General features: G+C 52.2%; 1 protein-coding gene across 1 annotated transcript in view; it reads right to left on the bottom strand.

The window, feature by feature from the left end:
• Window positions 1–26,260, bottom strand: part of loxl3b (lysyl oxidase-like 3b) — a 145,073-nt gene that overhangs the window by 100,073 nt on the left and 18,740 nt on the right. Inside the window, exons 2-3 of the mRNA XM_038792936.1 lie at window positions 17,216–17,509; window positions 2,848–3,011 (exon numbers count right to left, since the gene is read on the bottom strand). Coding sequence (XP_038648864.1) covers window positions 2,848–3,011; window positions 17,216–17,501 — 450 coding nt within the window. The 5' untranslated portion in view covers window positions 17,502–17,509. The remainder of the gene's footprint in view (window positions 1–2,847; window positions 3,012–17,215; window positions 17,510–26,260) is intronic.

The raw sequence follows: 26,260 nt of genomic DNA, 5'->3' as shown, positions 1-26,260 counted from the left end.
TCCCAAGCTAACACCTTCCCAAGCTAACACCTTCCCAGGCTAACACCTTCCCAAGCTAACACCTTCCCGAGCTAACACCTTCCCAGGCTAACACCTTCCCAAGCTAACACCTTCCCAAGATAACTCCTTCCCAGGCTAACACCTTCCCAAGTTAACTCCTTCCCAGGCTAACTCCTTCCCAAGCTAACTCCATCCCGAGCTAACTCCTTCCCAAGCTAACTCCTTCCCAAGCTAACACCTTCCCAAGCTAACACCTTCCCAGGCTAACACCTTCCCAAGCTAACACCTTCCCAAGCTAACACCTTCCCAGGCTAACACCATCCCAAGTTAACTCCTTCCCAAGCTAACTCCTTCCCAAGCTAACACCTTCCCAGGCTAACACCTTCCCAAGCTAACACCTTCCCAAGCTAACTCCTTCCCAAGCTAACGCCTTCCCAAGATAACTCCTTCCCAAGCTAACTCCTTCCCAGGCTAACACCTTCCCAAGCTAACACCTTCCCAAGATAACTCCTTCCCAAGCTAACACCTTCCCAAGCTAACACCTTCCCAAGATAACTCCTTCCCAAGCTAACACCTTCCCAAGCTAACACCTTCCCAAGCTAACTCCTTCCCAAGCTAACTCCTTCCCAGGCTAACACCTTCCCAAGCTAACTCCTTCCTGAGCTAACTCCTTACTGAGCTAACACTTTCCCAGGCTAACACCTTCCCAAGCTAACACCTTCCCAAGCTAACACCTTCCCAAGCTAACACCGTCCCAGGCTAACACCTTCCCAGGCTAACACCTTCCCAAGCTAACTCCTTCCCAAGCTGACTCCTTCCCAAGCTAACACCTTCCCAAGCTAACACCGTCCCAAGCTAACACCTTCCCGAGCTAACACCTTCCCAAGATAACACCTTCCCAAGCTAACACCTTCCCAGGCAAACACCTTCCCAAGCTAACTCCTTCCCAAGCTAACTCCTTCCCAGGCTAACACCTTCCCAAGCTAACACCTTCCCAAGCTGACTCCTTCCCAAGCTAACACCTTCCCAAGCTAACACCTTCCCAAGCTAACTCCTTCCCAAGATAACACCTTCCCAAGCTAACTCCTTCCCAAGATAACACCTTCCCAAGCTAACACCTTCCCAAGCTAACTCCTTCCCAAACTAACTCCTTCCCAAACTAACTCCTTCCCAAACTAACTCCATCCCAAGCTAACTCCTTCCCAAGCTAACTCCTTCCCAAGCTAACTCCTTCCCAAACTAACTCCATCCCGAGCTAACTCCTTCCCAAGATAACCCCTTCCCGACCTAACTCCTTCCCAGGCTAACTCCTTCCCAAGCTAAGTCCTTCCCGAGCTAACTCCTTCCCAAGCTAACTCCTTCCCGAGCTAACACCTTCCCAAGCTAACTCCTTCCCAAACTAACTCCATCCCGACCTAACTCCTTCCCAAGCTAACACCTTCCCAAGCTAACTCCTTCCCAAGCTAACACCTTCCCAGGCTAACTCCTTCCCAAGCTAACTCCTTCCCAAGCTAACTCCTTCCCAGGCTAACTCCTTCCCAAGATAACACCTTCCCAAGATAACACCTTCCCAAGATAACTCCTTCCCAAGCTATCTCCTTCCCAAGCTAACTCCTTCCCAGGCTAACACCTTCCAAAGCTAACTCCTTCCCAAGCTAACTCCTTCCCAAGATAACACCTTCCCAAGATAACACCTTCCCAAGCTAACTCCTTCCCAAGCTAACTCCTTCCCAAGCTAACACCTTCCCAAGCTAACTCCTTCCCAGGCTAACTCCTTCCCAAGCTAACTCCTTCCCAAGCTAACACCTTCCCAGGCTAACACCTTCCCAAGCTAACTCCTTCCCAAGCTAACTCCTTCCCAAGCTAACTCCTTCCCAAGCTAGCTGCTTCCCAAGCTAACTCCTTCCCAAGCTAACTCCTTCCCAAGCTAACACCTTCCCAAGCTAACACCTTCCCAAGCTAACTCCTTCCCAAGCTAACTCCTTCCCAAGCTAACTCCTTCCCAAGCTAACACCTTCCCAAGCTAACACCTTCCCAAGCTAACTCCTTACCAAGATAACACCTTCCCAAGATAACTCCTTCCCAAGCTAACACCTTCCCAAGATAACACCTTCCCGAGCTAACTCCATCCCGAGCTAACTCCTTCCCGAGCTAACTCCTTCCCAAGCTAACACCTTCCCAAGATAACACCTTCCCGAGCTAACTCCTTCTCAAGCTAACTCCTTCCCAGGCTAACTCCTTCCCAAGCTAACTCCTTCCCAAGCTAACTCCTTCCCAAGCTAACTCCTTCCCAAGCTAACTCCTTCCCAAGCCAGCACCTTCCCAAGCTAACACCTTCCCAAGCTACCTCCTTCCCAAGATAACTCCTTCCCAAGATAACTCCTTCCCAAGATAACACCTTCCCGAGCTAACTCCTTCGCAAGCTAACTCCTTCCCAGGCTAACTCCTTCCCAAGCTAACTCCTTCCCAAGCTAACTCCTTCCCAAGCTAACATCCTTCCCAGGCTCATTCCTTCAAGAGCTAACACCTTCCCAAGCTAACACCTTCCCGAGCTAACTCCTTCCCAAGCTAACACCTTCCCAAGCTAACTCCTTCCCGAGCTAACTCCTTCCCAAGCTAACTCCATCCCGAGCTAACTCCTTCCCAGGCTAACTCTTTCCCAAGCTAACTCCTTCCCAGGCTCATTCCTTCACGAGCTAACTCTTTCCCAAGCTAACTCCCTCCCAGGCTAACTCCTTCCCAAGCTAACTCCTTCCCAGGCTCATTCCTTCACGAGCTAACTCCTGTCCAGTCCGTAATGCTCAGTGTCACACATTGTGAGTGTGGTAACCAGCGTTGGTTCATTACCGAAATGACGTTTGAGTCTACAAATCCGGGAATCCTCTCATCCTTGCAGACAACGCCGGCATCTTCCTCGTGTGTGCAATCTGTTTGACCCCAGCCTAGGGATTTGCACTGCGAAACATTCTTCTCTGTCCCTCGACAATCCAGGTTATCCAGCCAAACCCTCCCTGGAAAGCAATGTGAAAGATTATGTGTATTTATTACAACTTGGTTCCTCTTTAAAGAGTATTAGAGCGGATGCCAGCATGGTGTCACAGGACATTGTTCCGAGAGGCAGGGGGATCAGTAACCAGACACAGAAGCACAGTAAGGGGTGTACAGTCAGTGAGGGGAGACTTCAATCCGAGTGAGACAGAGACCGAGTGAATATATCCAGGAATTTGGTTCAAAATGGGAATTCGGTATAGGAGGAACGAAGGTGGTTTAAATGGTTAGGTGACATACTGCAAGAAGCGTGACTTGGAATAGAGTGTTGCATTGTGTAATTAGGGAATAGGGTTAGGAAGGGAAAGAGGTTTTCCTTTGCTGTTTGTCCCCTAATTTTCTCAGTCTGCAGAAAGTGGTCTTACTCTGCTACAGGAGAAGAAACGAGTTATTTGGTAAGTATAGGCGGCATAGTAGCACAGTGGTTAGCACTGTTGCTTCACAGCTCCAGGGTCCCAGGTTCGATTCCGGCTTGGGTCACTGTCTGTGCGGAGTCTGCACGTTCTCCCCGTGTCTGCGTGGGTTTCCTCCGGGTGCTCCGGTTTCCTCCCACAAGTCCCGAAAGACGTGCTGTTAGGTAATTTGGACATTCTGAATTCTCCCTCAGTGTACCCGAACAGGCGCCGGAATGTGGCGACTAGGGGATTTACACAGTAACTTCATTGCAGTGTTAATGTAAGCCTACTTGTGACATTAAAGATCATTATTATTAAAGTTAAGAAGTCGCTTGTGGGAGACGTATACAGGCCGTTAACAGTAATCACGTGAAGGGAGCATGAAGAAACAAATAAATAGCTTGTCAGAAAGGCACGGCGATAATGATGGGATGTTTCATTTACATAGAGACTGGAAAAGTCAGATAGGTAATGGTAGCCTAGATAAGGAGTTCATAGAATGTTTTCAGAATAGTTTCTTAGAACAGCACATTCTGGAGCCAGCCAGAGCCCAGAGAAATGATCATGGAAAACAAATGGATGGCGATGTACTGAACAGGTATTTTGCATCAGTCTTCACAGAGGATACAGTAACATCCGAGAAGCAGCTATAAACCATGAAATGGAAGGGAGGGAGGAAATCAGGGGCAAAATTCTCCGCAACGGCCGACGCCGGAGTGAAATCCGGAGTGTTTCACTCCGGCGTCGGAGGCCGCTCCTCGCCCCCTATTCTCTCTCCCCCCCCCCCCCGGGGGCTAGGAGCGGCGTTGCAGGAAACTCGGCCGCCGGGGCTTGACGCTTGCGTCAAAGCGGCGCGCCGAGAATGACGCGGCCGGAGGCGCCTAAGTGACGACAGCCGCGCATGCGCAGGTTGGCCAGCTCCAACCCGCGCATGCGCAGTTTGCCGTCTTGCCCTCCGCTTCCCCGCAAGACGTGGCGGCTTGATCTTGCAGGGCGGCGGAGGAGAAAGAATGCGTCGTTTACAGACGCCGGCCCGACGATCGGGTGGGCACCGATCGCGGGCCAGTCACCTCCCGAACACGCCCGTGGTGCTCGATCCCCTCTCCGCCCCCCCACAGGCCCCACACTTACCGGTCGCGTGCTGTTCACGCCGGCAGTGACCAGGTGTGGTTGCCGCCGGCGTGAACCCGTCGGGGTCGTCATGCCACTCGGCCCATCCGGGCCGGAGAATCGCCGGGAAAAACAGCGAGCGGCGATTCTCCGAGCGGCGTGTCGCAAAACGCGACATGCCATTTGGGGGGATGGGAGAATCGCGGGGGGGTGCCAGAGCGGCCCTCCCGCGATTCTCCCACCCGGCCTGGGGAGCGGAGAATCGCGCCCCAGGACAATTACAGTCACCAGAGAAGTGTACTGAGTAAACTATTGGATCTGCTGGCTGACAGGAACTCAGTTCCCGATGGACTTTTTCCTGGGGCCTAAAAATAAGTGTCCAGTGAGATAGTTGATGCATTGGTTTTAATTTTCCCAAACTCCCTAGATTCAGGGAAGGTCCCAGTAGATTGGACAATAGCAAATGTAATTCCATTATTCTAAAAGGGAGAGACAAAGAACGAGAAACTGCAGGCCTGTTAGGCGAACAGCTGTTGAAGGGAAGATGTTGGAAGCTAATATTAAATTAGTTATAGCAGGATGCTAAGGGAAGCTTAAGGTAATCAGATAGTCAACATAGTTTGGTGAGTGGGGAGGATTTTCCAGGGGGGATTGGTTGTGTTATAATTTAAAATGTAGTAGGGGTAAATGTTTGTATCGAAAAATTTCAATAAAAATTATTTTTAAAAAAAAACATAGTTTGGTGAAAGGAAAATCATGTTTAACCAATTTATTGGAGTTCTTTGAAGAAGTAACCTGTGGTGCAGATAAAGGGGGGCCGGTGGATGTACTGTACTTAGATTTCCAGAAGGCATTTGATGAAGTGCCACATGAAAGGTTATTGCGGAAAATAAAAGCTCATGGTGTAGAGAGTAATATATTGGTGTGGATAGGAAATTGGTTGTCTAATTGGAAACAGAGAGTAGGCATAAATTAGGTTATCAAAACGTAACGAGTGGTGTGCCACAGGGATCAGTGCTGGGGCCTCGATTGTTACAATTTCTATAATTAACTTGGACTAAGGGATTGAAGCGATGATTGCAAAATTTGCAAAAGATATTTAGGAAAGTAAGTTATGAACAGGACGTAGCGAGGCTACATAAAGATATAGATAGGGCAAGAGAGTGAGCAAAGGTCTGGCAAATGGAAAATAATGTGGGAAAATGCAAATGTCCATTTTGTCAGGAAGAATAAAACGAGAGGTCGAGCTGACCGTGTGTAGAGCCTCACTCCACATTCCTCCCTTTGGGCAGCACGGTAGCATTTTGAATAGCACAATCGCTTCACAGCTCCAGGGTCCCAGGTTCGATTCCGGCTTGGGTCACTGTCTGTGCGGAGTCTGCACATCCTCCCCGTTTGTGCGTGGGTTTCCTCCGGGGGCTCCGGTTTCCTCCCACAGTCCAAAGATGTGCAGGTTAGGTGGATTGGCCATGATAAATTGCCCTTAGTGTCCAAAATTGCCCTTAGTATTGGGTGGGGTTACTGGGTTATGGGGATAGAGTGGAGGTGTTGACCTTGGGTAGGATGCTCTTTCCAAGAGCCGGTGCAGACTCGATGGGCTGAATGGCCTCCTTCTGCACTGTAAATTCTATGTATAAAAACCAGACCCCTCTCCCCCTCCCACTTCCTTCTCACCTCCCCCAGCGAAGCTCCGCAGACAGGAGCTGACCGTAGATATCTGAAATCTTGCCCTCACCCACTTCTGTTTAGTTCACAGGGCTAAATCGCTGGCTTTGAAAGCAGACCAGGGCAAGCCAGCAGCACGGTTCGATTCCCGTAACAGCCTCCCCGAACAGGTGCCGGAATGTGGCGACTAGGGGCTTTTCACAGTAACTTCATTTGAAGCTTACTCGTGACAATAAGCGATTTTCATTTTTCATTTCAGTCAAAGTTAAAATCCGATTCATGGGAGGGGGAGAAAGGTGTTAAAGGAATTGACGAGATCTCCTTCCCGAGGAAATCACGCATCTGCAGGTGTTTATAAAAATTAGACCTCGGGAGTTGGAATTTATCCACCAGTTTGTCAAATCCAACAAACCGGCTCTCCACCAACTTATCCCTGGACCTCTCCAACCCCTCCCTCCCCCAGGATCCAAATCTGCTGGCACAAAGCGGTGATTCCCACAGATAGGGGCTGACCACAACATGCTGCCTGAACGGCCTCCAAACCCGCAGTGCAGCCACCACCACCGGGCTCGAGGTGAATTTTACAGGAGAAAACAGCAGCCATTCAGTTGTCAAGGCCCACAAACACTTCTTGGGCAGTCCCTCCATGTCGAGGATGACTCCACTCCGGGCAGGTTGGTCCGGCGGTGGCTGAATAGTCCGATCCTGGTTCCGCAGACTCTGCCACAGGTTTGGCAGGCGGTGTTTGATGAGGTGGGTGGATGGGACGCTCCGGATTCTGCCCCCTCCTTCCGCTGTCTACACTTGGTCTCCGCGTGTTCCGCCCCACGACGCTCGAGGGAGCGGCACCTTCGCGGATGGCCTTTTTCTCCAGCTTGTGCATTCTAAGGTAGGCGATTCCCACGTGTCGGTGGGAATGTTGCATTTATTAAGGGAGGCTTTCAGAGTGTGCTTGTGGTGTTTCCTCTGGCCTCCTAGAGATTGCTTGCTATTGCAGAACCCGGAGTACAGCATAGTTTTTGGGAGTCGCAGCGTCGCACTAGCCCACTGCCTCACCGTTAAGAGTATCTCAAATTCCGTCTGCAATTTCTTCCTCCGGTCTACGGGTAATCTCGGGTGGTGTCCACCAGCTTCTTCCCAGATCTATGTCTATGTGACTTAAAAGAAATGATCTCTCCCTAATGCCCACCTTCAGGGCCTCCCATAATGTAGAAGGGGAGACAGAGTCGCTCTAGTTGCGCCTAATGTAATCTCCAATAACAGAGGAGATACCCTCACTGAAACCTTTATCTGCCAACAGCCCCATGCCCAGTCTCCACGGCAGGCGTTGGAAAGGACCCGGCTCAAACACTAAATCCACAAAATGTGGAGCGTGGTCTGAGATGACAATTGCTGAGTACTCTGCCTTCTTCACTCCAGAAAGAAGAGACCTACCCAGCACAAAAGATTCTATTCCAGAATTGACCTGACGTACATTGGAGAAGAACGAAAAATCCTTATCCCACAGATGTAAAAACCGCCACGGGTCTGCCCCCCCCCCCCCCCCCCTCTCAAAACAAAGAACAAAGCAAAGTACAGCACAGGAACAGGCCCTTCGGCCGTCCAAGCCTGTGCCGACCATGCTGCCCATCTAAACTAAAATCTTCTACACTTCCGGGGTCCGTATCCCTCTATTCCCATCCTATTCATGTATTTGTCATGATGCCCGTTAAATGTCACTATCGTCCCTGCTTCCACCACCTCCTCCAGCAGCGAGTTCCAGGCACCCTCTACCCTCTGTGTAAAAGACTTGCCTTGTACATCTCCTCTAAATCTTGCCCCTCGTACCTTAAACCTATGCCCCCTAGTAATTGACCCCTCTATCCTGGGAAAAAGTCTCTGACTATCCACTCTGTCTAAGCCCCTCATATTTTTGTAGACTTCTATCAGGTCGCCCCTCAACCTCTGTCATTCCAGTGAGAACAAACCAAGTTTATTCAACCGCTCCTCATAGCTAATGCCCTCCATACCAGGCAACATCCTGATAAATCTCTTCTGCACCCTCTCTAAAGCCTCCACATCCTTCTGCTAGTGTGGCGACCAGAATTGAACACTATACTCCAAGTGTGGCCTAACTAAGGTTCTATACAGCTGCAACAGGGGCAGCACGGTAGCATGGTGGTTAGCATAAATGCTTCACGGCTCCAGGGTCCCAGGTTCGATTCCCGGCTGGGTCACTGTCTGTGCGGAGTCTGCACGTCCTCCCCGTGTGTGCGTGGGTTTCCTCCGGGTGCTCCGGTTTCCTCCCACAGTCCAAAGATGTGCGGGTTAGGTTGATTGGCCATGCTAAATTGCCCGTAGTGTCCTAAAAAGTAAGGTTAAGGGGGGGTTGTTGGGTTACGGGTATAGGGTGGATACGTGGGTTTGAGTAGGGTGATCATTGCTCGGCACAACGTTGAGGGCCGAAGGGCCTGTTTTGTGCTGTACTGTTCTATGTTCTATGACTTGCCAATTCTTATATTCAATGCCCCGGCCAATGAAGGCAAGCATGCCATATGCCTTCTTGACTACCTTCTCCACGTGTGTTGCCCCTTTCAGTGACCTGTGGACCTGTACACCTAGATCTCTCTGACTGTCAATACTCTTGAGGGTTCTACCATTCACTGTATATTCCCTACCCGTATTAGACTTGCAATACCTCACATTTGTCCAGATTAAACTCCATCTGCCATCTCTCCGCCCAAGTCTCCAAGCGATCTAAATCCTGCTGTATCCTCTGACAGTGCTCATCGCTATCCACAATTCCATCAACCTTTGTGTCGTCTGCAAACTTACTAATCAGACCAGTTACATTTTCCTCCAAATCATTTATATATACTATGAACAGCAAAGGTCCCAGCACTGATCCCTGTGGAACACCACTAGTTACAGCCCTCCAATCAGAAAAGCACCCTTCCATTGCTACTCTCTGCCTTCTATGACCTAGCCACTTCTGTATCCATCTTGCCAGCTCACCCCTGATCCCGTGTGACTTCACCTTTTGTACCAGTCTGCCATGAGGGACCTTGTCAAAGACCTTACTGAAGTCCATATAGACAACATCCACTGCCCTACCTGCATCAATCATCTTTGTGACCTCCTCGAAAATCTCTATCAAGTTAGTGAGACACAACCTCCCCGTCACAAAACCGTGCTGCCTCTCGCTAATACATCCACTTGCTTCCAAATGGGAGTAGATCCTGTCTCGAAGAATTCTCTCCAGTAATTTCCCTCCCACTGACGTAAGGCTCACTGGCCTGTAGTTCCCAGGATTATCCTTGCTACCCTTCTAAAACAAAGGAACAACATTGGCTATTCTCCAGTCCTCCGGGACATCACCTGAAGACAGTGAGGATCCAAAGATTTCTATCAAGACCTTAGCAATTTCCTCTCTAGTCTCCTTCAGTATTCCGGGGTTGACCCCATCAGACCCTGGGGACTTATCTATCTTAATATTTTTCAAGACGCCCAACACATCGTTTTTTTGGATCTCAATGTAACCCAGGTTATCTACACACCCTTCTCCAGACTCAACATCTACCAATTCCTTCCCTTTGGTGAATACTGATGCAAAGTATTCATTTAGTACCTCACCCATTTCCTCTGACTCCACACATAGATTCCCTTGCCTGTCCCTCAGTGGGCCAACCCTTTCCCTGGCTACCCTCTTTCCTTTTTATGTACGTGTAAAAAGCCTTGGGATTTTCCTTAACACTATTTGCCAATCACTTTTCATGACCCCTTTTAGCCCTCCTGACTCCTTGCTTAAGTTCCTTCCTACTTTCCTTATATTCCACACAGGCGTCGTCTGTTCCCAGCCTTCTAGCCCTGACAAATGCCTCCTTTTTCTTTTTGACGAGGCCTGCAATATCTCTCGTTATCCAAGGTTCCCGAAATTTGCCGTATTTATCCTTCTTCCGCACAGGAACATGCCGGTCCTGAATTCCTTTCAACTGACATTTGAAAGCCTCCCAGATGTTGATTTACCCTCAAACATCCGCCCCCAATCTAGGTTCTTCAGTTCCCGCCTAATATTGTTATAATAGGGCGGCGCGGTGGCACAGTGGGTTAGCACTGTAGCCTCACGGCGCCGAGGCCCCAGGTTCGATCCCGGCTCTGGGTCACTGTCCGTGTGGAGTTTGCACATTCTCCCCGTGTTTGCGTGGGTTTCACCCCCACAACCCAAAGATGTGCAGGGTAGGTGGATTGGCCACACTAAATTGTCCCTTAATTGGAAAAAATTAATTGGGTACTCTAAATTTTCAAAAAAATATATTGTTATAATTAGCTTTCCCCCAAAGCACATTCACCCTAGGTCCACTCTTATCCTTGTCCACCAGCACTTTAAAACTTACTGAATCGTGGTCACTGTTCCCGAAATGCTCCCCTACTAAAACTTCTACCACCTGGCCGGGCTCATTCCCCAATACCAGATTCAGTATAGCCCCTTCTCTAGTTGGACTATCTACATATTATTTTAAGAAGCCCTCCTGGATGCTCCTCACAAACTCTGCCCTGTCCAAGCCCCCAGCACTAAGTGAGTCCCAGTCAATATTGGGGAAGTTGAAGTCTCCCATCACAACAACCCTGTTGCTTTTACTCCTTTCCAAAATCTGTCTACCTATCTGTTCCTCTATCTCCCGCTGGCTGTTGGGAGGCCTGTAGTAAACCCCCAACATTGTGACTGCACCCTTTTTATTCCTGATTTCTACCCAAATAGCCTCACTGCCCTCTGAGGTGTCCTCCCGCAGTACAGCTGTGATATTCTCCCTAACCAGTAGCACAACTCCCCCACCCCTATTACATCCCCCTCTATCCCGCCTGAAACATCTAAATCCTGGAACGTTTAGCTGCCAATCCTGTCCTTCCCTCAACCAGGTCTCTGTAATGGCAACAACATCATAGTTCCAAGTACTAATCCAAGCTCTAAGTTCATCTGTCTTCCCCATAATACTTGCATTAAAACATATGCACCAGGCCACCAGTTCCGCTGTTTTCAGCAACATCTCCCTGTCTGCTCTTCCTCAGAGCCATCCTGGCCCTATTCCCTAGTTTCCCTCAATGTTTTCACCTTCTGACCTATTGCTCCGCTGCTCACCCCCCAGCCATACTAGTTTAAACCCTTCCGTGTGACACTAGCAAACCTCACGGCCAGGATATTTATGCCTCTCCAGTTTAGATGCAACCCGTCATTCTTATACAGATCACACCTGCCCCGGGAGAGCTCCCAGTGGTCCAGATAACTGAAACCCTCCCTCCGACACCAGCTGTTTAGCCACGTGTTTAGCTGCTCTATCTTCCTATTTCTGGCCTCACTGGCACGTGGCACAGGGAGTAATCCCAAGATTATAACCCTAGAGGTTCTGTCTTTTAACTTTCTGCCTAGCTCCCTGACCTCCTGCTGCAGGACCTCATGCCCCTTCCTGCCTATTTTGTTAGTAGCAATATGTACAACGACCTCTGCCTGTTTGCCCTCCCCCTTCAGAATGCTCGCTACCTGTTCTGAGACATTCTGGACCCTGGCACCAGGGAGGCAACATACCATCCTGGAGTCTCTTTCATGTCCACAGAAGCGCCTATCTGTGCTCCTGACTATAGAGTCCCCTCTGACTATTGCTCTTCTGCGCTTTGACCCTCCCTGCTGTACATCAGAGCCAGCCATGGTGCCACTGCTCTGGCTGCTGCTGTTTTCCCCGATAGGCTATCTCCCCCGACAGTATCCAAAGCGGTATACCTGTTAGAGAGGCGGACAACCACAGGGGATTCCTGCACTGACTGCCTGCCCCTTCTGGTAGTCACCCATTTCTCTGCCTGCACCTTGGGTATGACCACATCTCTATAACTCCTATCTATGCCGCTTTCCGCCACCTGCATGCATCCAATTGCTGCTCCAACCGAACCACTGTGAGGAGCTGCCATTGGTTACACTTGCTGCAGATGTAGTCGACCAGAAGGCTGGAAGCATCACAGGTCTGCCGCATCTCACAGTTGGAGCACTGCACCCCACTGAGTGACATTTAAGCACTAATTAATTAATTTAAAATAAACACTTAAATCATTGTTAGATTGAGTTACAATTAACTATATAGCCCTGACGCTAGATGATTTTTACTGTAAAATGAAATGCTAAATACCGATCACTGCCCTCAGGTTTAGTTACTCCACTATCTAGTTAATCAATTAGATTTTTTTTGCAATATTTTTTTTTTCAAATTTAACAGATTCCCAACCAGCCAATCACGTCACAACTTTACTGTGATGTCACTTACAGTCGTCTCCCCCCCCCCCCCCCCCCCCACCCCCCACCCCACTACACAATTTGAAAAGGAACTAAGAATCACTTACCTTCCCAGGATGCTCTCTGGTTCTCTCCCTGCAGATTAACAGTTACAGGCCAGAAGAAAGAGAACAAAACAGTAGGGAAAAAGCACCTTCTCCCACTCTGCACCGAATTACCTCACTGCACCAAATTACCAAGTTCCAAATTCCCACTCTGGATATGTCTCACTCACTCAGAATGTGTCTCCTTCACCTGCACAAAGCTTACTGAGTGCGCATTCTGTCTGTCTTTTATACAGACCTCAGCTAACCAGGGTGACTCACACAGCTTCAAAGAGAAGAATACAATGTGCACCTTTGTGCCTCTGATCAGGCCTCAGGTGACTGACAGATAACTGCCTCTCAGCAATTCGGGTGGGGGCAACTTCAGCCAATCAGACACTAAGCTACACACTGCACCTTTAACTGAAAAACAGTAGAATTAGACTTACCACTTACCTTTCCTGATTACCTCACTGCACCAAATTACCAAGTGCCAATTCCCACTCTGGATGTGTCTCCTTCACCTGCGCAAAGCTCCTTCACCCTCCCTCATCTACTCCATAAAAGTTGTCCACCCTTGAGTCACCCCTGAAGGAATCGAAGACTTAAGCATAGATCGGTCCAATTTAGGATCTGGATCACAAATAAAGTCTCCCCCACAAGATTAGCTGATGTGAATCCAAATCAGTAACAGAGGCCAGTAGTTTGTTAATATAAACTGTTTTGCAGAGCCAGAGGTCGCTAAAACACAGCGACTTCCACACTCACAGCACATGACCCCCCCCCCCCCCCACCCCACCCCGTGCTCTTGCATAGATTAGTGATAAGCGAGGGGTGATGATAAATGACAGGGAGTAGCAAGATGCAGATTTGATGTTACTATCAGATCAGCCATGATCCTTTTTGAATGGCAGAGAAGACTTCAGGGGCTGAATGGCCTACTCCCTATTTGCATGTTTGCGAGGGTCAGTAACCAAAGACAGGGATTTGAGGGTCAGTTACCAGAGAGACAGAGGGTCAGTTACCAGCGACACAGATTTGAGGGTCAGTTACCAGAGAGACGGATGGTTAGTTACCAGCGACACAGATTTGAGGGTCAGTTACCAGAGAGACGGATTTGAGGGTCAGCTACCAGAGAGACGGATGGTTAGTTACCAGAGACACAGATTTGAGGGTCAGTTACCAGAGACACAGATTTGAGGGTCAGTTACCAGAGACACAGATTTGAGGGTCAGTTACCAGAGAGACGGATTTGAGGGTCAGTTACCAGAGAGCCGGATTTGAGGGTCAGTTACCAGAGACACAGATTTGAGGGTCAGTTACCAGAGACACAGATTTGAGGGTCAGTTACCAGAGACACAGATTTGAGGGTCAGTTACCAGAGACACAGATTTGAGGGTCAGTTACCAGCAACAGGGATTTGAGGGTCAGTTACCAGAGACACAGATTTGAGGGTCAGTTACCAGCAACAGGGATTTGAGGGTCAGTTACCAGAGACACAGATTTGAGGGTCAGTTACCAGAGAGACGGATTTGAGTGCAAGTTACCAGAGAGACAGATTTGAGGGTCAGTTACCAGAGAGACGGATTTCAGGGTCAGTTACCAGAGAGACGGGTTTAAGGGTCAGTTACCAGAGAGACGGGTTTGAGGGTCAGTTACCAGAGAGACGGGGATTTGAGGGTCAGTTACCAGAGACACAGATTTGAGGGTCAGTTACCAGCGACAGGGATTTGAGGGTCAGTTACCAGAGAGACGGATTTGAGGGTCAGTTACCAGAGACACAGATTTGAGGGTCAGTTACCAGAGACACAGATTTGAGGGTCAGTTACCAGCGACAGGGATTTGAGGGTCAGTTACCAGCGACAGGGATTTGAGGGTCAGTTACCAGCGACAGGGATTTGAGGGTCAGTTACCACCGACAGGGATTTGAGGGTCAGTTACCAGCGACAGGGATTTGAGGGTCAGTTACCAGAGACAGGGATTTGAGGGTCAGTTACCAGAGGGACAGGGATTTGAGGGTCAGTTACCAACGACAGGGATTTGAGGGTCAGTTACCAGAGACAGGGATTTGAGGGTCAGTTACCAGAGGGACAGGGATTTGAGGGTCAGTTACCAGCTACAGGGATTTGAGGGTCAGTTACCAGCGACAGGGATTTGCGGGTCAGTTACCAGCGACAGGGATTTGAGGGTCAGTTACCAGAGGGACAGGGATTTGAGGGTCAGTTACCAACGACAGGGATTTGAGGGTCAGTTACCAGAGAGACGGGTTTGAGGGTCAGTTACCAGCGACAGGGATTTGAGGGTCAGTTACCAGAGACACAGATTTGAGGGTCAGTTACCCGGGACAGGGATTTGAGGGTCAGTTACCAGAGAGACGGGTTTGAGGGTCAGTTACCAGAGAGACGGATTTGAGGGTCAGTTTCCAGCGACAGGGATTTGAGGGTCAGTTACCAGAGAGACGGGTTTGAGGGTCAGTTACCAGAGACAGGGATTTGAGGGTCAGTTACCAGCGACAGGGATTTGAGGGTCAGTTACCAGAGACACAGATTTGAGGGTCAGTTACCAGAGACACAGATTTGAGGGTCAGTTACCAGCGACAGGGATTTGAGGGTCTGTTACCAGAGACACAGATTTGAGGGTCAGTTACCAGAGACACAGATTTGAGGGTCAGTTACCAGCGACAGGGATTTGAGGGTCAGTTACCAGAGGCAGGGATTTGAGGGTCAGTTACCAGAGGCAGGGATTTGAGGGTCAGTTACCAGAGAGACGGATTTGAGGGTCAGTTACCAGCGACAGGGATTTGAGGGTCAGTTACCAGGGACAGGGATTTGAGGGTCAGTTACCAACGACAGGGATTTGAGGGTCAGTTACCAGGGACAGGGATTTGAGGGTCAGTTACCAGCGACAGGGATTTGAGGGTCAGTTACCAGAGAGACGGATTTGAGGGTCAGTTACCAGAGAGACGGGTTTGAGGGTCAGTTACCAGAGACACAGATTTGAGGGTCAGTTACCAGCGACAGGGATTTGAGTGTCAGTTACATAGAACAGTACAGCACAGAACAGGCCCTTCGGCCCTCAATGTTGTGCCGAGCCATGATCACCCTACTCAAACCCACGTATCCACCCTATACCCATAACCCAACAACCCCCCCCTTAACCTTACTTTTTTTATTAGGACACTACGGGCAATTTAGCATGGCCAATCCACCTAACCCGCACATCTTTGGACTGTGGGAGGAAACCGGAGCACCCGGAGGAAACCCACGCACACAGGGGGAGGACGTGCAGACTCCACACAGACAGTGACCCAGCTGGGAATCGAACCTGGGACCCTGGAGCTGTGAAGCATTTATGCTAACCACCATGCTACCCTGCTGCCCAAGTTACCAGAGAGACGGATTTGAGGGTCAGTTACCAGAGACATGGATTTGAGGGTCAGTTACCAGAGAGACGGGTTTGAGGGTCAGTTACCAGCGACAGGGATTTGAGGGTCAGTTACCAGAGAGACGGATTTGAGGGTCAGTTATCAGGGGACAGAAATTCAATGAGATTGGCTAAAAAAAAATTTGAGGAGAGATGCGGAGAATTAAATTTTACACAAGAGAGTTTCTGTGGTCTGAATACTCTGTTTGAAATGCGGGTGGAAACCGATTTGACAATAACTTTCAAACAGAATTGGATAATACTTGAATGAGGAAGAGGCCATGGTGAAAATACAGGAATTTAGGATTAAGCAGATAGCTTCCAGGACCAGGATACCTGACTGGATTGATTGCTGGGGGTGGGGCTTTAGAGGTGGTTTTGAGTAAAATGGGCCTGATTATTTAGATGAAGAGAAATTCCTTCCGTCAAACACTTCAACATTTTTGGAATGGATGCTCACTTGAATATATTCAAGAGAGGGATGAATAGTTGTTGGAATCTGGGATAGAGTAAGAAGGTGGAGTTGAGACAGACGGTCTTATTGAATGCCAGAACTGCTTCGAAGGGTCAAATATATTGGGCTGTATTCCCCGTCCCGCTGTGCCAGATTCCTGGTTCACCCCTCCGGCGGGATGCTCCGCTATGCCAGCTGGTCAATGGGGTTTCCCATTGTGGGACAGCCCCAACGCCATCGGGAAACCCCCGGGCTGCCGGCAAAATGGAGCATCCCACCGGCGAAGAACCCAGCCCATTATTTTCATGGGTTGTGGTTAGGCCAGCATTTGTTGCCCATCTCTAGTTGCCCTTCAGAAGGTGGGGGTGAGCTGCCTTCTTGAACCGCTGCAGTCCCTGTGGTGTAGGTACACCCACTGTGCTGTTAGGGAGGGAGTTCCAGGATTTTGATCCAGCGACGGTGAAGGGGCGGCCGATATATTTCCAAGTCGGGATGGTGAGTGATTTGGAGGAGAATTTGGGGCCGCTGGTGTTCCCGGGTATCTGCTGCCCTTGACCCTCTCCGTGGGAGAGGTTGCGAGTTTAGAAGATACTCTCGAAGGTGCACCAGAGCTGGCATATACATGATGGGCCGAACAGACTCCTGCTGTGCTGTGTGACACTACAGGAGGGTCTTGTCTGCTTGGGATGATTCTGTCAAATCCCTCGGATTGCTTAACCCTCGGCGTATAAATTAGAGGGAGGGGTCGCCGGGAATGACCGGATCGCCTGAATGGTCTCACCTGCCCCTTTGCCGTACTTGGCACTGTGGGTCCATCCCGTGGCCGTGGTGAATCCCATCATCCGGCACAGAACCATCGCGTTCTCCAGCTTGAAGTCATCATCACAGATGGTCCCCCACTCTCCCTCATAGCGGACTTCCACTCGGCCCTCGTTGTGCTTGCGAGGGTAGCCCGATAATCGGACCGCCACCTTCTCCAACTGGGGGGGTGCCTGCGTCGTCCGCTGACCACAAGCCGCCAACACCCATATCCCAAGGAGCATCATTGCGTCACGGAGGCTCCACATCTCACACCCTGTCAACAGGAGGGGGAGAGGAGGGGTGGAGAGAGAGAGAAGAAAGAGGGAGCAAGAGGAGGAGAGGAGGTAGGAGAAGTGGAGGGGATAGGAGGAGGGGAGGGGGAGGGGTTAGGAGGAGGGGAGGGGAAGTGGAGGGGATAGGAGGAGGGGAGGGGGTGGAGGGGACAGGAGGAGGGGAGGGAAAGGGAGGGAGGGAGTAGGGAAGTGGAGGGGACAGGAGAAGGGGAGGAGTTGGGGGAAGTGGAGGGGACAGGAGGCGAGGAGGTAGGGGATGTGGAGGGGATGCAAGGAGGGGACAAGTCAGGGGGATAGAGGGGTGAGAGAAGCGAGGATGTAGGGGAGGTGGAGAGGGTGGAAGGAGGGAAAGTGTTAGGGGAGGTGGAGGGGCAGGAGGAGGGAGAGGGTAGGGGAGGTGGAGGGGCAGGAGGAGAGGGTAGGGGAGGTGGAGGGACAGGAGGAGGGAGAGGGTAGGGGAGGTGGAGCGGCAGGAGGAGGGAGAGGGTAGGGGAGGTGGAGGGACAGGAGGAGGGAGAGGGTAGGGGAGGTGGAGGGACAGGAGGAGGGAGAGGATAGGGGAGGTGGAGGGGCAGGAGGAGGGAGAGGGTAGGGGAGGTGGAGGGACAAGAGGAGGAGGGAGAGGGTAGGGGAGGTGGAGGGGGAGGAGGAGAGGGTAGGGGAGGTGGAGGGACAGGAGGAGGGAGAGGGTAGGGGAGGTGGAGGGGCAGGAGGAGAGGGTAGGGGAGGTGGAGGGGCAGGAGGAGGAGGGAGAGGGTAGGGGAGGTGGAGGGGAGGAGGAGGGTAGGGGAGGCGGAGGGGCAGGATGAGAGGGTAGGGGAGGTGGAGGGGCAGGAGGATAGGGTAGGGGAGGAGGAGGGGCAGGAGGAGGGTAGGGGAGGTGGAGGGGAGGGTGATAGTGGGACGTGGAACAGGGAAGGGTAAGGGGAGAGAGTAGGAGTGAGGGATTGGGGTGTAAGAGGGGTTGGGGTAAGGGAACCAGCGATTGGGAGTTGAGGAGGTTGAGGTGAGAGTAAATGGGATGGGAGAGAAGTTGGCAATGAGGGATCAAATGGGAATAGGAGAGTTAGGAAGGGAAGCGAGGAGGAACAGGAACGAGGGAAGGGTGGAGTTGTGGAAGGACGGAGGGAGGTGAGAAGTGAGGGAACGAGAGATGAGGAAAGGGAGGAAGAGAGTTGAGTGAGACGGGAGAAAAGTAAGAAATGAAATATTCGTCATGTCTTTGAAATGACTGAGTTAATATCAAGTAGGATTAAACCTGGGAATGCGCAGTTCCCGGACACATAGGAAGAGCCTGCGATCCTACAGAACCTTTCCCAAACTCAGGACATCCAAAACTGTTTTATGACCAATTAAATTCATTTGAAGTTCAAATAAATTCATTTATGTGATGTGGGCGTTGCTGTCTGGGACAGCGTTAAATGTCCTTGAGAAGGTGGTGGTGAGCTGCCTCTCCATGTGGTATCTGTAACGCTATAACAAAGGAAACACAGCAACCAATTTACAACATCCCACAAACTGGAATGTGGCCGGATAATCCGGTTTTTAGTGACGTGGATTAAGGCCCAGGACACCAACAAGAGCTCTCCTGTACCCCCTCTCCTCTAGCCCCTCTCCTGTACCCTCTCTCCTGTACCCCCTCTCCTCTAGCCCCTCTCCTGTACCCTCTCTCCTGTACCCCCTCTCCTGTACCCCCTCTCCTCTAGCCCCTCTCCTGTACCCTCTCTCCTGTACCCCCTCTCCTGTACCCCCTCTCCTCTAGCCCCTCTCCTGTACCCTCTCTCCTGCACCCCCCCTCCTGTACCCCCTCTCCTGTACCCCCTCTCCTGTACCCCCTCTCCTGTACCCCCTCTCCTCTAGCCCCTCTCCTCTAGCCCCTCTCCTGTACCCCCTCTCCTGTACCCCCTCTCCTCTAGCCCCTCTCCTGTACCCTCTCTCCTGCACCCCCCCCTCCTGTACCCCCTCTCCTGTACCCCCTCTCCTGTACCCCCCTCCTGTACCCCCTCTCCTGTACCCCCTCTCCTGTACCCCCCCTCCTGTACCCCCTCTCCTGTTCCCTCTCCTGTACCCCCTCTCCTGTACCCCCTCTCCTATACCCCCTCTCCTCTAGCCCCTCTCCTGTACCCTCTCTCCTGTACCCCCTCTCCTGTACCCCCTCTCCTCTAGCCCCTCTCCTGTACCCCCTCTCCTCTAGCCCCTCTCCTGTACCCTCTCTCCTGTACCCCCTCCCCTCTTGCCCCTCTCCTGTACCCCCTCTCCTGTACACCCTCTCCTGTACCTTCTCCCCTGTACCCCCTCTCCTGTACCCCCTCTCCTCTTGCCCCTCTCCTGTACCCTCTCTCCTGTACCCCCTCTCCTGTCGCCCCTCTCCTGTACCCTCTCTCCTGTACCCTCTCTCCTCTAGCCCCTCTCCTGTCGCCCATCTCCTCTAGCCCCTCTCCTGTACCCTCTCTCCTGTACCACCTCTCCTGTCGCCCCTCTCCTGTACCCTCTCTCCTGTACCCTCTCTCCTCTAGCCCCTCTCATGTTGCCCATCTCCTCTAGCCCCTCTCCTGTACCCCCTCTCCTGTCGCCCCTCTCCTGTACCCTCTCTCCTGTACCCTCTCTCCTGTACCCCCTCTCCTGTAGCCCCTCTCCTGTACCCTCTCTCCTGTACCCCCTCTCCTCTAGCCCCGCTCCTGTCGCCCCTCTCCTGTACCCCCTCTCCTGTACCCCCTCTCCTGTACCCCCTCTCCTGTACCCTCTCCTGTACCCCCTCTCCTCTAGCCCCTCTCCTGTATCCCCTCTCCTGTACCCTCCCTCCTCTAGCCCCTCTCCTGTACCCCCTCTCCTGTCGCCCCTCCCCTGTACCCTCTCTCCTCTAGGCCCTCTCCTGTACCCTCTCTCCTGCACCCCCCCTCCTGTACCCCCTCTCCTGTACCCCCTCTCCTGTACCCCCTCTCCTGTTCCCTCTCTCCTGTACCCCCTCTCCTGTCGCCCCTCTCCTGTACCCCTCTCCTCTAGCCCCTCTCCTGTACCCTCTCTCCTGTACCCCCTCTCCTGTACCCCCTCTCCTCTAGCCCCTCTCCTGTACCCCCTCTCCTCTAGCCCCTCTCCTGTACCCTCTCTCCTGTACCCTCTCTCCTGTACCCCCTCTCCTGTACACCCTCTCCTGTACCCCCTCTCCTCTAGCCCCTCTCCTGGACCCTCTCTCCTGTAACCTCTCTCCTGAACCCCCTCTCCTCTAGCCCCTCTCCTGTACCCTCTCTCCTGTACCCCCTCTCCTCTTGCCCCTCTCCTGTACCCCCTCTCCTGTACACCCTCTCCTGTACCTTCTCCCCTGTACCCCCTCTCCTGTACCCCCTCTCCTCTAGCCCCTCTCCTGTACCCTCTCTCCTGTACCCCCTCTCCTGTCGCCCCTCTCCTGTACCCTCTCTCCTGTACCCTCTCTCCTCTAGCCCCTCTCCTGTCGCCCATCTCCTCTAGCCCCTCTCCTGTACCCCCTCTCCTGTCGCCCCTCTCCTGTACCCTCTCTCCTGTACCCTCTCTCCTGTACCCCCTCTCCTGTAGCCCCTCTCCTGTACCCTCTCTCCTGTACCCCCTCTCCTCTAGCCCCGCTCCTGTCGCCCCTCTCCTGTACCCCCTCTCCTGTACCCTCTCCTGTACCCTCTCTCCTGTACCCCCTCTCCTGTACCCTCTCCTGTACCCCCTCTCCTCTAGCCCCTCTCCTGTATCCCCTCTCCTGTACCCTCTCTCCTCTAGCCCCTCTCCTGTACCCCCTCTCCTGTCACCCCTCCCCTGTACCCTCTCTCCTCTAGGCCCTCTCCTGTACCCTCTCTCCTGTACCCCCTCTCCTCTAGCCCCTCTCCTGTACCCTCTCTCCTGCACCCCCCCCCCCTCCTGTACCCCCTCTCCAGTACCCCCTCTCCTGTACCCCCTCTCCTGTTCCCTCTCTCCTGTACCCTCTCTCCTGTACCCCCTCTCCTGTACCCCCTCTCCTGTTCCCTCTCTCCTGTACCCCTCTCCTGTACCCCCTCTCTTGTACCCCCTCTCTTGTACCCCCTCTCCTGTACCCCCTCTCCTGTACCCCCTCTCCTGTACCCCCTCTCCTGTAACCCCTCTCCTGTACCCCCTCTCCTGTACCCCCTCTCCTGTACCCTCTCTCCTGTACCCTCTCTCCTGTACCCCCTCTCTTGTAACCCCTCTTCTGTACCCTCTCCTGTACCCCCTCTCCTGTTCCCTCTCTCCTGTACCCCCTCTCCTGTACCCCCTCTCCTGTTCCCTCTCTCCTGTACCCCCTCTCCTCTAGCCCCTCTCCTGTACCCCCTCTCCTCTAGCCCCTCTCCTGTACACCCTCTCCTGTACACCCTCTCCTGTACCCCCTCTCCTGTATCCCCTCTCCGGTACCCTCTCTCCTGTATCCCCTCTTCTCTAGCCCCTCTCCTGTACCCTCTCTCCTGTACTCCCTCTCCTGTACCCCCTCTCCTGTACCATCTCTCCTGTTCCCTCTCTCCTGTACCCTCTCTCCTGTACCCTCTCTCCTGTACCCCCTCTCCTGTGCCCCCTCTCCTGTACCCCCTCTCCTGTACCCTCTCTCCTTCACCCCCTCTCCTGTACCCCCTCCATGGAAGGAGGATAGATGAACTGAAATAGCAAAATGCCTCAGCTGAGGACTGAGGAGGAGGCTTGCATAGAACATAAAAACCATTTGTGTTTTTATAAAGTTAAAGATGGTGGAGAAAGATCACAGTTCAAAGTTATTGAACTCAGTGTTGACTCCGGAAGGCTGGAACCCACTGTGGTGATCTGCATCACTGTAAATACACAAGGGGTTAATGTAGATACACTGGGACTAAATAGACACTAGAGGGAGCACCAGAGACATCATGACACACAGACATTCAACCAATAGGTCAGTAAGATAGGACACAACCAATGGGCAGTCAAGACACACCCAGAGGTGACACTACCACAAGGGGGCGACCCATATAAAAGGACAGGGCACACATGCTCTGTCTCTTTCCATAGGCGACACTCAGAGAGACAGGGGCAGATCAGGAAGCATCACACCCACCGCATGGCTTAGAGCAGACTGGTTAGTTAGATCGAGTTACTACAGTTAGATCAGCAGGAGAGTCAAACTCAAGTCGGAGAATTGTTAACAGTTTAATAAATGTGTTAAAGCTATCTCCAAGTCTGAACCTTCCTTTGTCAGAGTGCACATCAAGGAAGCAGCTTAAGCTACGTGAAGAAGCATAACACAACACTCGCCTAACAGGAAGGTGAGATTCTGTTTGTCCAGCCCACGCTGGGGTTCACTGGAACATTGCAGCAGGCCGTGGACGGGCAAGGGGGCATGAGAGCAAGATGCTGAGTTAAAATGGCACGCGGCAGGAAAGTTGGGCTCATGCTTACGGACTGAGCGAAGGTGTTCCGCAAAGCGCTGCTCCAGTCTGCGTTTGGGCTCCCCAATTTGGAGGAGACCCACATTGGGGGCAGCCAATACAGTCAAATTGAAGAAGGTGCAGCTGAAACGCTGCTTTATCTGGAGTCAGGGGTCAGTGTTTGAGGCTTTCAACGGTGCAGGGGGGGTGGTAAAGGGGCAGGTGCTGCACCTTTTGCATGAGAAGGTGCTGTGGAAGGGGAATGAGGGTGATGGAGGAGTGGATCAAGGGAATAATAATAATAATCTTTATTGTCACAAGTAGGGTTACAGTAACACTGCAGGGAAGTTACTGTGAAAAGCCCCTAGTCGCCACATTCCGGCACCTGTTCGGGTACACTGAGGGAGAATTCAGAATGTCCAATTCACCTAACAGCACGTCTTTCAGGACTTGTGGGAGGAAACCGGAGCTCCCGGAGGAAACCCACGCAGACACGGAGGAGAACGTGCAGACTCTGCACAGACAGTGATCCCAGCCAGGAATCGGACCCGGGTCCCTGGCGCTGTGAAGCAACAGTGCTAACCACTGTGCTACAGTGCCGCCCGGAACCACGGAGGGAGCGCTTTCTGCGGAATGCTGACAGGGGGTGGGGGGGGGGGGCGTAAACCACTGTTGTACATATATTAGGTGATGTACGGTAATACCCTGTACTACAGGTACAGCAGTAGTCCCTGCCCGCTGGCTCTGCTCAGTAGGCGGAGTATGAATATGTGTGTCCTCCGTACAGCAGCCATTTCGCCAGCTGCTGTGGGAGGCCACACATCTTAGAGTAATAAAGCCTCAGTTGTATTATAGAATTTACAGTGCAGAAGGAAGCCATTCGGCCCATCGAGTCTGCACCGGCTCTTGGAAAGAGCACCCGACCCAAGGTCAACACCTCCACCTTATCCCCATAACCCAGTAACCCCACCCAACACTAAGGGCAATTTTGGACACTAAGGGCAATTTATCATGGCCAATCCACCTAACCCGCACATCTTTGGACTGTGGGAGGAAACCGGAGCACCCGGAGGAAACCCACGCACACACGGGGAGGATGTGCAGACTCCGCACAGACAGTGACCCAAGATGGAATCGAACCTGGGACCCTGGAGCTGTGAAGCAATTGTGCTATCCACAATGCTACCGTGCTGCCCGTCAACTCTCGTCTTTGTCCAATTGATCATGCATCAATTTATTGCTCTAAGATTTTCAGAAGATGGACCTCCGCATCAAACCGGATCGCCTGCAGCTGGATCCACAATCAAGCGATGCCAAAAAGGACTTTCAGCACTGGCTAGCTTGTTTCGTACATCAGGTCTGCACCAGACCCTATTCCGGAAGCTGAGAAAATACAGATACTGTACTCGAGGTTGAGCTCCGGTGCGGAGGGAAAGAGTGCCCCCACGGCACAGGCCGGTGGGCCCCAATCGCGGGCCAGGCCACAGTGGGGGGGGGGGGGGGGGGGGGGGGGGGGGGGATGGAGTGCCCGTGATACTTCCTTGTTTCTATTCGTTCATGTGATGTGGGCTTTACAGGCTGTGCCAGCATTTATTATGTGAACAGTTAATGTGAACCACATTCTGTGGGTCTGGAGTCACATGTCGGTCAGACCAGGTAAGGACAGCAGATTTCCTTCCCTAATGGACATTAATGAACTGTTTTTACAACAAGCGACAATGTTTTCATGGTCATCATTAGACTTTTAATTTCAGATTTTTATTGAATTTAAATGTCACCATCGGCCGTGGTGGGATTTGAACCCAGGACCCCAGATCATTATCCTGGGTCTCTGGATTACCAGTCCAGTGAGAATACCATTGTGCCATCGCCTCCCGGCTGGCGGTGATCGTCGGGGGGGCTAGGGGAGAACCCGGATACCCCTGTAGTGAGGGCTGGGGACTATGAGGTCTCAGTGCTGATCAAGGTGGCCTTTCAAGTTGGTGCACCGCTCTCTGTGGAGCTGGTGGGCAGCTCTGTCAGGCCCCCGGCCCGCCAGGGTGACGGTGTAAACCACAGCCACTCGTTTTTCTTCAAAGAGGCTCAATACCGGGAGAGGAAAGTGGTCTGTGCGGCTGGGGAGCTACACACCAGTTTTCAGCCTGAGCCGGTCATTGTGCCAAATTGTGATTAGATTCCGCCCACTGTCACCTGTGGGACCTTGCTGTGCACAAATCAGGTACTGTCCTTCAAAATCACTCCCATTGGCTGGGAAGCGTTTTCGGAGATCCTGAGGTGACGAAAGGTGTTGAAGAATTTCAATTTCTTCCTAAAATTAGCTCCAAGCCATTTTGTTCTTTTTGATTTTGAATTCATTTTCCTTCTGGTTTAGCTCACTCGGCTAAATCACTGGCTTTTAAAGCAGACCAAGCAGGCCAGCAGCACGGTTCAATTCCCGTACCAGCCTCCCCGGACAGGCGCCAGAATGTGGCGACTAGGGGCTTTTCACAGTAACTTCATTGAAGCCTACTCGTGACAATAAGCGATTTTCATTCATTTTTCATTTCTTGCCAGATTGGTCTTAATCACCATCACAATATTAAAGCATTCATTCACTTGATCTATTTCATTACCCACAACCTCGGTTACCTAGGTGACAGTGTTTGTGCTCACTGCAAACATAGGAACAAAGTAGGCCATTCAGCCCCTTGAGCCGGCTCACCAGTTACCGAGATCATGCCTGACCTTCTACCTCAACATCATTTCCCCACAATCACCTTATCTCCCTCGATATCTTTAACATGCAGATTGGCGCAATTCAACATCCAATTTAAAATACTGGTTTAAGGACTGAAACATTCTTGAAACCGAGTGAGAGGAACAGTGGACCTGAGGAGCTGAGGGACTGAGGAGCTGAGGAGCTGAGGGGCTGAGGAGCTGAGGAGCTGAGGAGCTGAGGGGCTGAGGACTGAGGAGCTGAGGAGCTGGAATGAGGAGCTGAGGAGCTGAGGAGCTGAGGAGCTGAGGGGCTGAGGGGCTGAGGGGCTGAGGGGCTGAGGGGCTGAGGGGCTGAGGGGCTGAGGGGCTGAGGAGCTGAGGGGCTGAGGAGCTGAGGGACTGAGGAGCTGAGGGGCTGAGGAGCGGAGGACTGAGGGGCTGAGGAGCTGAGGGACTGAGGAGCTGAGGGCTGAGGGCTGCGGGCTGAGGGACTGAGCACTGAGGGGCTGAGGGGCTGAGGGGCTGAGGAGCTGAGGGACTGAGAAGCTGAGGAGCTGAGGGACTGAGGGACTGAGGAGCTGAGGAGCTGAGGGACTGTGGAGCTGAGGGGCTGAGGAGCTGAGGGGCTGAGGAGCTGAGGAGCTGAGGGGCCGAGGAGCTGAGGGCTGAGGA

Source organism: Scyliorhinus canicula, chromosome 3 (assembly GCF_902713615.1).
Source record: "Scyliorhinus canicula chromosome 3, sScyCan1.1, whole genome shotgun sequence".
Classification (NCBI taxonomy): domain Eukaryota; kingdom Metazoa; phylum Chordata; class Chondrichthyes; order Carcharhiniformes; family Scyliorhinidae; genus Scyliorhinus; species Scyliorhinus canicula.
The sequence above is the reverse complement of the archived record's forward strand: the minus strand, read 5'-3'. Positions and strand labels throughout refer to the sequence as shown.